Source organism: Capricornis sumatraensis, chromosome 2, assembly GCF_032405125.1.
Source record: "Capricornis sumatraensis isolate serow.1 chromosome 2, serow.2, whole genome shotgun sequence".
NCBI classification, from domain to species: Eukaryota; Metazoa; Chordata; class Mammalia; order Artiodactyla; family Bovidae; genus Capricornis; species Capricornis sumatraensis.
In genome coordinates, this window is record NC_091070.1 from 74082359 (window position 1) to 74094976 (window position 12618).

General features: G+C 38.8%; 1 protein-coding gene across 1 annotated transcript in view; it reads right to left on the reverse strand.

Moving 5' to 3' along the window:
* AVEN (apoptosis and caspase activation inhibitor) overlaps window positions 1-6979 on the reverse strand; it is a 175550-nt gene extending 168571 nt beyond the window's left edge. Inside the window, exon 1 of the mRNA XM_068992837.1 lies at window positions 6914-6979. Coding sequence (XP_068848938.1) covers window positions 6914-6979 — 66 coding nt within the window. The remainder of the gene's footprint in view (window positions 1-6913) is intronic.
* Window positions 6980-12618: the final 5639 nt, after the last annotated feature.

Below are 12618 nucleotides of genomic sequence, written 5' to 3' on the forward strand. Positions count from 1 at the left end.
ATAAGAAACTCCAGCATCAAAAGAAGATTTTCTCCTACAACTTGTTTCTCTGATTCCCACCCTTTTTTCCTCTATGGTTACAGCTGTACTAGTCTAACAAAACATGGGGAGGAGAAACATGAAATGATGAGTGTATATCATTTCTCAGATTCTCAGTCTGGTTTGAAATAGTATCAACAATCTAAGAAACAGTCAAAACTGAGGAGTGAAGAATTATAATCACAATCAAGATTTTTTTGCTGCTGTTCTGATCTGCTCAGTTAAGGTTTGAATACACTCAGGTTTGCACGCATTCCAAGGTTGTTCAATCCATCACTAAAGTATGAAAATGAATGTTACTCCCATTTGGAAAAAAGTTGGACTGCTTACCCCACCTGCTGTTCAAGGCTAAAATTGCTTTGGCTTTGAGCAGACACACATTCGGTGCAGCAGATGATGCCTGGGGGTGGCCTGAAATTTTATGTTCATTGCTGTTTTGGGGCCGGACAAGGGCCTTGGAGTTCATACATCTAGTTCAACCTGCATTTGACAGACGGCTCAACTGTTCTTTATTTGATTAGGCCAAAAAGCACTTACACATTCGCTCTTATCTCTATTATTCACTTCTTATTTGAAAAAAAAAAAATCCTTTAACTTTTGTAGAGAGAAATGAAGCATCATTTTTTCAGTCATTTTTAAGAAGTCTGCTCTACAGAGCACATCTCAATCTAACATGATTTTTAAGCTACAGGATGATTTCACTGATTATAAACTATACTGATATTCTAAAATTGAGTGGTCTCATATGATTTTCACACTTAAATATTTTATAAGTGAGAGAGAATGAGAATAGATTAATATTTGTTTGCTACAGACATCCCAATTTTAGAAAGAAAAGAAATTGAGAAGGGAAGGGACGTGGGATGCAAAAGTTTCCCAGTTTTTTTTAATATCTTTTGATATCTTTTTAATATCACATAGCACAGGAGGCCACTAAAGGAACTGGAATCTGGGGGATGGAAGCAAGGCTTTTTACAGCCTGGGAAGTACAGTGTGGTAAAACCACACCCCAAGACCAAGGATACTGGGCAGAAACCTCCATTTCTGTTTCACCTGGTGAAAATCTTAAGTTCCCAACCTCATAGTTTACTACCGTCTCTTCTGCTATCTCTAAGAACAATAAGATACATACAGAATAAACTACAAAAGCTTAAGTTAATAAAGTTCTAAGGGATAAATTAAAATTCAATGTAGCCTATTTGCTATAATAGAAAAGAAAGATATATATGCTTGATAGGAAAGCATGAAAAATACATAATTCTTCTAAGAGGGAAAAAACAATTCACAATTCATTATTTTAACCATTCATAAGCAACAGCAAAAAAAAAAAAATTCTTATCCTAGAAGTTACAAACCTCAAGTTCAAGTATTCATCCCACCACCAACTACGTGGCTGTATTACTTAAACAGCCTAAAGTACACCCAACTACTAATTTCTTCATCTATAAAATCACATTTAATACTGCCTGCCTCCAAAATAGGGAGGTTCTGATCATCATTTAAATGTAGCGATGACTTTGAGAACCTGCTTTGAAAAAGCAATTCTAGTTAACTTGATGTTCCATTTGTTTCTTTATTCATATGAGTAATGCCTGTTCATGGCAACAAAGTAAAAATTCAAATACTACAGAAGGATATGCCTCTTGAGAAACTGTATGCAGGTCAGGAAGCAACAGTTAAAACTGGACATGGAACAACAGACTGCTTCCAAATAGGAAAAAGAGTACATTAAGGCTGTATATTGTCACCCCACTTACTTAACTTATATGCAGAGTACATCATGAGAAATGCTGGGCTGGAGGAAGCACAAGCTTGAATCAAGACTGCCAGGAGAAATATCAATTACCTCAGATATGCAGATGACACCACCCTGATGGCAGAAAGTGAAGAAAAACTAAAGAGCCTCTTCATGAAAGTGAAAGAGGAGAGTGAAAAAGTTGGCTTAAAACTCAACATTCAGAAAACTAAGATCATGGCATCTGGTCCCATCACTTCATCGCAAATAGATGGGGAAACAGTGGCTGACTTGATTTTGGGGGCTCCAAAATCACTGCAGGTGGTAATTGCAGCCATGAAATTAAAAGAAGCTTACTCCTTGGAAGGAAAGTTATAACCAACTTAGACAGCGTATTAAAAAGCAGAGACATCACTTTGTCAACAAAGGTCCATCTAGTCAAGGCTATGGTTTTTCCAGTAGTCATGTATGGATGTGAGAGTTTGACGGTGAAGAAAGCTGAGCACCAAAGAACTGATGCTTTTGAACTGTGGTGTTGGAGAAGACTTTTGAGAGTCCCTTGGACTACAAGGAGATCCAACAAGTCCATCCTAAAGGAGATCAGTCCTGCATGTTCATTGAAAGGACTGAGGATGAAGCTGAAACTCCAATACTTTGGCCACCTGCAGCAAAGAGCTGACTCATTGGAAAAGACCCTGATACTGGGAAAGATTGAGGGCAGGAGGAGAAGGGGACAACAGAGGATGAAATGGTTGGATGGCATCACCGACTCAATGCACACGGGTTTGGGTAGACTCCAGCAGTGGTGATGGACAGGGAGGCCTGGCGTGCTGTGGTTCATGGGGTCGCAAAGAGTTGGACATGACTGAACCACTGAACTGAACAGAAAGATATAAAGGAAAATCCTCCTTTTCTACTAGTCTTATTCCCAAAAGGTAACCACTACATGTTTCCTGTATAGCCTTCCATTCTATGCCTATGTATGAATATCCTCTTTTTACACAAATGTAGTAACACTATACTTACTTTTCTGAAGTAACCTTTTCCCTTAATATTAGACATTTCCTGTATCTATCCAATTATTTAAGAACAATAATCTCTCCAGGTAATCTCTGCATGGACATAACATAACCAGTCCTTCATAACATAACCAGTCCTTCTTCACAGAGATTTAGGAACTTGTTTCTAGATTGTCCTTATTTTAAACAATGTTGCAAACAACAGTCATCTATTTACATAAGCTAACTATTCAGACATATATATATAAGAGAAATTGCTAAATATGGAATTGCTGGACCAAGGCTATATAATCAGATAGCTTTAAAAAATAACTTCTCTAATATTTAATAACTGACCAAAAAAATGGCAAAGGTAAAAGCGGCAGGACTTCAAAGTGTAAACAAAATTAAGATCCAAGTTTGAATAATACATGCAACAAATGAGTTTAAAACATAAATAAATTAATTTTAAAAAAATTTTTAAACATAAATAGAGAACAAAATAGTGAAAACGGGTGCTATATAAGACTCCTGGATACTATAAGTCCTGTTTTATTCTCATAGTTTAAAAACTCTGTTGTTTGCTCAAACTGGAAAGTTTAAATATTTAGAACAAGGAAAATATAAAATCCAATGCGATTTAAAGCTGTTGTATAGATCTGGCCCTTGGGAGAGCAGTAATTTTTTAGTTACTAAGCTTTCAACCATCAAAAGAAGGGTACTTCAAATAGCGTAACAAAGGCAAATGAAACATAATTCTGCTGACCTGAACTCCCCAAATGGCACTGTCTAAAAATACACTACCTCTCTCAGTTCAGTCACTCAGTTGTGTCCAACTCTTTGCGACCCCATAGACTGCAGCACACCAGGCCTCCCTGTCCATCACCAACTCCTGGAGTTTACTGAAAGTCATGTCCATTGAGTCGGTGATGCCATCCAACCATCTCATCCTCTGTCGTCCCCTTCTCCTCCCACCTTCAATCTTTCCCAGCATCAGGGTCTTTTCCAATGAGTCAAATCTTGACATCAGGAGGCCAAAGTACTGGAGTTTCAGCTTCAGCATCAGTCCTTCCAATGAATATTCAGGACTGATCTCCTTTAGGATGGACTGGTTGGATCTCCTTGCAGTCCAAGGGACTCTCAAGAGTCTTCTCCAACACCACAGTTCAAAAGCATCAGTTCTTCGGTGCTCAACTTTCTTTATAGTCCAAGTCTCACATCCATACATAACTACTGGAAAAACCATAGCTTTAACTAGATGGACCTTTGTTGACAAAGTAATGTCTCTGTTTTTTAATATGCTGTCTAGGCTTGTCATAACTTTTCTTCCAAGGGGCAAGTGTCTTTTAATTTCATGGCTACAGTCACCATCTGCAGTGATTTTAGAGCTCAAAAAAAAAAAAAATAGTCTGTCACTGTTTCCATTGTTTCCCCATCTATTTGCAAGGAAGTGATGCGTCCAGATGCCATAATCTTAGTTTTCTGAATGTTGAGTTTTAAGCCAACTTTTCACTATCTTCTTTCACTTTCATCAAAAGGCTCTTTAGTTCTTCTTCATTTTCTGCCATCAGGGTGGTGTCATCTGCATATCTGAGGTTATTGATATTTCTCCCGGCAATCTTGATTCCAGCTTGTGTTTTATCCAGCCCAGCATTTCTCATGATGTACTCTGCATATAACTTAAATAAGCAGGGTGACAATATACAGCCTTGACGTACTCCTTTCGTAATTTGGAACCAGTCTGTTATTCCATGTCCAGTTCTAACTGTTGCTTCCTAATCTGCATACAGATTTCTCAGGAGGCAGGTCAGGTGGCCTGGCATTCCCGTCTCTTGAAGAATTTACCACAGTTTGTTGTGATCCACATAGTCAAAGGCTTTGGTGTAGTCAATAAAGCAGAAGTAGATGTTTTTATGGAACTCTCTTGCTTTTTCGATTATCCTTTGATCTTTGGTTCCTCTGTCTTTTTAAAATCCAGCATGCACATCTGGAAGTTCACAGTTCAAGGACTGTTGAAGCCTGGCTTGGAGAATTTTGAGCATTACTTTACTAGCGTGTGAGACGAGTACAACTGTGCAGTAGTTTGAGCATTCTATGCATTGCCTTTCTTTGGGATTGGAATTAAAACTGATCTTTTCCAGTCCTGGGGCCACTGCTGAGTTTTCCAAACTTGCTGGAAGACTGAGTGCAGCACTTTCACAGCATCATCTTTTAGGATTTGAAATAGCTCAACTGGAATTCCATTACCCCCACTAGCTTTGTTCGTAGTGATGCTTCCTAAGGCCCACTTGACTTCACATTCCAGGACGTCTGGTTCTAGGTGAGTGATAACACCATCATCGTTATCTGGGTCATGAAGATCTTTTTTATATAGTTCTTACGTGTATTCTTGCCACTTCTTAATATCTTCTGCTTCTGTTAGGTCCATACCATTTCTGTCCTTTATCGAGCCCATCTTTGCATGAAATGTTCCCTTGGTATGTTTCATTTTCTTGAAGAGATCTCTTGTCTTTCCCATTCTATTGTTTTCCTCTATTTCTTTGCACTGATCACTGAGGAAGGCTTTATCTCTCCTTGCTATTCTTCGAAACTCTGCATTCACATGGGTGTATCTCTCCTTTTCACCTTTGCCTTTCACTTCTCTTCTTTTCTCAGCTATTTGTAAGGCCTCCTCAGAAAACCATTTTGCCTTTTTGCATTTCTTTTTCTTGGGGATGGTCTTGATCCCTGCCTCCTGTACAATGTCACGAACCTCCATCCAGAGTTCTTCAGGCACTCTGTGTATCAGATCTAGTCCCTTGAATCTATTTGTCACTTCCACTGTATAATTGTAAGGAATTTTATTTAGGTCACACATGAATTGTCTAGTGGCTTTCCCTACTTTCTTCAATTTAAGTCTGAATTTGGTAATAAGGAGTTCATGATCTGAGCCACAGTCAGCTCCAGGTCTTGTTTTTGCTGACTGTATAGAGCTTCTCCATCTTTGGCTGCATAGGATGTAGTCAGTCTGACTTCAGTATTGACCATCTGGTGATGTTCATGTGTACAGTTTTCTCTTGTGTTGTTGGAAAAGGGTGTTTGCTGTGACCAGTGCATTCTCTTGGCAAAACTGTTATTCTTTGACCTGCTTTGTTTTGTACTCCAAGACCAAATTTGCCTGTTACTCCAGGTATCTCTTGACCTCCTACTTTTGCATTCCAGTCCCCTATAATGAAAAGGACATCTTTTTTGGGTGTTAATTGTAGAAGATCTTGTAGGTCTTCACAGAACCGTTCATCTTCAGCTTCTTCAGCATTACTGGTTGAGGTATAGACTTGAGTTACTGTGATATTGAATGGTTTGCCTTGGAGATGAACAGAGATCATTCTGTCATTTTTTGAGATTGCATCCAAATACTGCATTTTGGACTCTTGTTGACTATGATGGCTACTCCATTTCTTCTGAGGGATTCCTGCCCTCAGTAGTAGATATAACGGTCATCTGAGTTAAATTCACCCATTCCAGTCCATTTTAGTTCACTGATTCCTAAAATGTCAACGTTCACTCTTGCCATCTCCTGTTTGACTACTTCCAATTTGCCTTGATTCATGGACCTAACATTCCACGTTCCTATGCAAGCAATACTGCTCTTCACAGCATCAGACTTTACTTCCATCACCAGTCATACCCACAACTGGGTGCTGTTTTTACTACCTCTCTAGCTTGCCCCCTTTACCTTATAAATCCTCTACTTGTCCAAACATCACAATGCTATATCATATACCAGCCTTCAAGTAGCTTACAATTAATGACAGTAATACACAAGTAAATAACTGACTATAATAAAATGAAGATGAATACTAAGTGCTCTATTTACAAAGTAAAACTGCTGATGAAATCTAGAAGCTTCATGAAAAAAAGGTGACTTTTAATGAACTGAGGGTGTGAAGATGAATAAGATTTTGAAAAAGTGTGAAAAAAATAATCTATTAGTCAAAGTTTGAGTTGCAAACTGTAGAAATCAATTATGGCTAACTCAGGCAGAAAAGAAGTTTACTAAAAGAATTTCAAGTAACTTGTAAAATGAGAAGTGTAAAGGTTGAAAAAATAAATAAAAACAAAAAACAGCAGGAAACAGGCAACTGAGAACCCAGCCACTTACCAGAAATAGACTAGTGAGGATGCCTCGGTAACCGCCATAGTGAATTGTCCCACATCTGTATGTCATTCCCTTGAGATTCAAAGCCTAATAAAGTGCATTATTGGGTCAACTGGAAAAATCTCAATAAGATTAGACAATAGTATTGTACAACACTTTTTAATTCTTGATTTTGATAATTGTGCTAATGTTATATATGGGATCGCCTTGCTTTTAGAAAATACAACTGCAGTGTTTAGGGGTAAAGGGACATCATGTCTACCATTTACTCCTAAAGATTCAAGAAACCTTTAAGAAAAAAAACAAAAGTGTGTGTATATGTAGAGAGAGAAATAGGTAAAATGACAGGAACATAACCTGTCCAAGCTAAAGGGATCCTCTTTCCACAGGAAGCCGTCTGTACGATGCATGACACCATTCAGTCCTTCCACCCAAAGATAATCCCTATCATTTGTAAATGCATATCCTCTTGCCCACCTGACTCATCTTATTTTCTAATCCAAGTTCTTTTGTAGAATCCTCTTTCCAAAATGGCATGTATTTATATTTCTAATAACACACAACTATAAAATACACTGAATGAAGGGAACGATAAAGTTCCACAAACTCTATTTTCCCCACTCCACATAGATTAGCAGCTTGATATGCATTCATACTCTTCTAGGATATTTTAAATGCATGTCTATATCTTATAATTATCCAGTAAATACCTATTATCTTTTTTCCTTAAAAGTCTTATCATGATATCTTTCCAGTTTCATTTAACATCAAAATGTTAAACAGTGGTTATATCTGGGTGGTGATATTATTGCACTTAGTCCTGTCCTACTCTTTGCAACCCCATGGACTATAGCCTGCTAGGCTCCTCTGTCCACGGGGATTTTCCAGGCGAGAATACGGGAGTGGGTTGCCATTTCCTTCTGCAGGGGATCTTACCGAACCAGAAATTGAACCAGGGTCTCCTGCATTGCAGGAGGATTCTTTACCAGTTGAGCTACCAGGAAACCCCCATGGTAGTTTTTATTTTCTTCTTGGTATTTTTCTGTTATTTAAAAGAATAGGTAGAACATTTGGTCTTAGAAGATACATTTTTTTCTGATACAAAAGAGAAGGAAAGGTAACAGATTGATTTTGATAACATGGGGAAACATGTTGAAAGAGGTCAAATCTGAGATGAGTTTAGAATTGAAAAAGTCACATAATGGAAACCATGATGTAGTGTGCATCAGTCACACATAAGTGAGTTTCATCCAGGATATACTAAAAAATAACTAAATTAGGAGCCAAAATCTTCAGAAGAATCATGAAAATAGCCTCATAAAATGATAAAATATATTTGACTAAATAATTAAAAATCACTAGCTTTTGCCTACCTAACATATTCTAACATATGTGATCAATCCCAAATTGACAGCTTCACAAAAAAAAAAGTCTCTCATATTAAACACTAAAAAGTCTCCCAAGACATTTTTAGTCTTAAAAAGATCATGGCATCTGGTCCCAATACTTCATGGCATATAGATGGGGGAAAAGTGGACGCAGTGGCAGATTTTATTTTCTTGGGCTCCAAAATCACTGCAGATGGTAACTGCAGCCATGAAATTAAAAGACGCTTGCTCTCTGGGAGAAAAGCTATGACAAACCTAGACAATGTATTAAAAAGCAGAAACATCACTTTGCTGACAAAGGAACTGTGGTGTTGGAGAAGACTCTTCAGAGTCTTGGACACCAAGGAGATCCAACCAGTCCATCCTAAAGGAAATCAATCTTGAATATTCACTGGAAGGTCTGATGCTGAAGCTGAAGCTCCAGCACCCCTGGCCAGCTGATGTGAAGAGCTGACTCATTGGAAAAGACCCTGATGCTGGGAAAGATTGAGGGCAGGAAGAGAAGAGGGTGACAGAGGATGAGATGGTTGGATGGCATCACCGACTCAATGGACATGAGTTTGAGCAAGCTCCGGGAGATGGTGAAGGACAGGGAAGCCTGGCGTGCTGCAGTCCATGGAGTTGCAAAGAGTCAGACACAACTGAGCGACTGAACAACAACACTGTAAGTTCATGTATATGACTAAGTGTGTAGCTTTGCATGTGACCTGCTTACTCTGAGAAGACTGCATGGGTGAGGACAGCAGAGTGAACGCAGATAAAAGAACCACCTTTTATTGTGTTCATCTAATTTCAGTCTTTACAATTTTGTAGGGTAGACACTCTTACTCACCCTATATAGTAAGGGGACTGAGCTTTAGAAAGTTTATGCAACTTTCCTGAGGTTTTACAACTAATAAGTGGGGGTTGGAAGGTAGGATTCTAAGCATCTGCTAAACTGCAAAACACACTGATCACCATGAGATATAACCCCTGAAAGAAAAATGAAAAAACAAAAACACAGGTGGGAGAAAAAGGAAAGAAAGGAAAAGAGAGAAAAATAAGAATACTTAGTAGGTTTTGAAAAAATTGTGTATCTATAACAAGGATTAAGCCTTTTTCAGTAGCATAAAATAAGATTCGGTTTTTATTAGCCCAAATATTAAACAATGACATGTTTTATAAACCTTGTAGTAAAAAGAAAGAAAAAAAGAGAGAGAGACTGAAATATTCTAGTCCTCAATATCGCAAGTCTAACTACTGGGATATGAACTTTAGATTCACTAAATCCATGTTTTAAATGAAATTCACACTTTATTAGACCTTGAGAGTGAAGGCTAGTTAAGTATTTTACATTTTTCCAAATTGCTGATGTTAATGGTCCTTTCAAGCCAGAGACTATAGACAGCTAAATTTGGTCACTATCCCAATATACATCCACTGACAATCTCCCAGTGTAACTTTTCACAGCTAAATAGAGAAATGGAGGAATCACAGCACTGATATATCCAAGAGTATACATAAATTTTTTATAAAAGTTCTGCCATCCCAAAGCTTTGCCTATATTAATATTAAAATGTGGTTCCTATTCCTCAATATAAGTTTGACTTGGTACTAAGGAGCAGACATATTTGCATCTGTCCTTAATAGCAAGAAGATGAAGGCAAGATTAAATAGATATAATAGGGAATTCATTCTATCAATCTCCTATGTTCTAATTTTAATTCTATTTGCACATACCAGTGATGTGACGTGGATGGTACACAGCATCCTTGGGAGTACTGTTCTTTACAGAAATCATCTTAATTAATTTAAGGTTGACAAACATTAGGTCAGTCAAATTCTAAAAACAGCATCCTTGCAACACCAGGATAAAACTTCGTGTATCAATTTGTATTTCTCAACATCCTTTGACACAATCCACTCAAAAGTGAGAGACTGATTTCCCTTGCAGCTCAGCTGGTAAAGAATCCACCTGCAATGCAGGCGACCTGGATTCAATCCCTGGATTGGGAAGATCCCTGGAGAAGGGAAAGGCTACCCACTCCAGTATTCTGGCCTGGAGAAGTCCATGGACTGTATAGTCCATAGTGTTGCAAAGAGTCAGACATGACTGAGTGACTTTAAAAAAATAAATAAAAAATTTAAAAAAATTTTTTTAAGTGAGAGACCGTCTATAACAACTCCCAATGCAATGCCCCATGACACCTATTTGGAATATATTCAGACCGAAGTTGTTATTTCCATCCAAAAGGAAAAAAGAAAAGTATTAAAGAACTTATTCTTGGTACCTCAATATACACACACAAATGGCTCTAACAAAAGAGAAAGAAATTTTAAAGAGAATGAAGGTAGTGCCCTAATAAGTTAATCGGTGCATGCGTGCCCAGTCACTCAGTTGTGTCTGACTCTGCAACCCCGTGGACTGTAGCCCATCAGGCTCCTCTGTCCATGGGATTTTTCAGGCAAGAATACTGGAATGAGTTGCCATTTCGTCCTCCAGGGGATGTTCTGACCCAGGGATCCAACCTGTGTCTCCTTCATTGCTTCTATAAAATAGAAATAATTGTGTCAATATGGTCTTTATTTCTCCCGTTGGAAATCCAAAGTGCATCAGAAAATAGTGACACCTGAATAGAAAACACCTTCACAGCCATTTAATTTCTTAAAAACAGTAAGTCAGGCAGGCTGTGGTGCAGTTATGACCCAACAACTTACACAGCCTCTCTAGAGGCTACTTACCCAGGATTGTGAAAAGCAATCACTACTTTTTCTAAAGAAAACAGGAAAAAGCAGAAATGGTTTACTACCTAATTCCCCAGGAAAGAGCCTGGTAGTCTCGAATTATGAGCTTGCCATTTTCCATCCTAGCAGTAGTTTAAAACAAAGACAGTAACATTACTAAGATTGACAAAAGCTGGAAAATTGAAAACATTATTCTGCACATGCCAAGAAACCAAAGAAAAACAAAAACACACCCCAACCCTCTTGGTGAATAACTGCAATAAACTATATATTGTGCTCAGTTGTGTCCAATTCTTTGTGGACTCATGGACTATAGCCTGCCAGGCTCCTCTGCCCATGGCATTTTCCAGTTAAGAAAACGAGTGGATTGCCATGCCCTCCTCCAGGAGATCTTCCCGACCCAGGGATCGAACCAGATCTCCTGCACTGGCAGGCGGGTTCTTTACCACTAGCGCCGCCTGGGAAGCCCCACTATATTACTAAGCAGGCGGGGGCGGAGTGGGGGTTAGTATTGTGATTTTTTTTTCCAACTTTGAACAGTGAACAAGGCAAGCCCCGGTTGTCTAATACAAATCAGAATGTCAAGAACTGAGGCAAGATGACAAGGCAGCTCAAACAAGGAGCACTGAGCCAAACGGGAGCTGGGGTTCAGGATATTCAGGAAGAGCATCCCTAAGGAGGAGACCCTGAACAGGGCCTCTGACAGGCCTGCAATTAGCAGAGTCTTCGCATATTGATTTCCTCTGTTTCCGGGCATTACCTTTTTCACAGGGCTCCACACAGGTTCCAGACAGAAAGGAGAGCTCGTTAAGTAATGTGATCTTAGTCCCCAGGCCTCAGATGGAGCAAGCAGGGGCCTGGGGGTTCATAAAGATTTTTTCAATGGGTTTTTGAGCACGCATGTTTTTAAATGAACCAAGTTCCAGGTATTCAAAGTCCATACTCTTTCCTAAGAGAAGTCTATCTTGGAAATACAGGACATAGGGACTTCCCTCACAGTCCAGTGGTTCAGACCTCACCTTCTAATGAAGGGGGTGTGGGTTCCATCCCTGGGAAGGAAGCTAAGAGCCCACATGCCTCATGGCCCAAAAAACCAAAACATAACACAGAAACAATAGTATAACAAATTCAGTAAGGGCTTTTAAAATGGTCCACATCAAAAACATATTTTAAGAGAGAGAAAGAAAGAAATACAGGACACTTAGCCCTTGAGGGCAAGGAAACCTCTTCTTGGCCATTCTCAGTCTGTGCTGTGTTCCCTGAACCCCAAGAAAAGGTTATTTGAAATATAGGTATAGATGTTGAGAAAGTGTAACTCTAAAGACCATTCCCAAATAAGTAGTTTCCAATTCCTTGTTTTCAGCAAAATTAAAGTGGGACCTAATCTAGTTGTCAGCTGGCAGAGTATTCAAATGTTTTACAATAATGATTCTGGCATATAACCAGAAAGGCATTCAGAGAACTGAGTGACACTTATGATGAAAGCCCAGCCATTCCCATCTACCAATGTATGAGAACTATGTTCCTCAGTACCTATATCTTTACCAACAAAACTTTGGAAGAGAATTGACGGTGAATCTTGTCTCATTCAGCCAA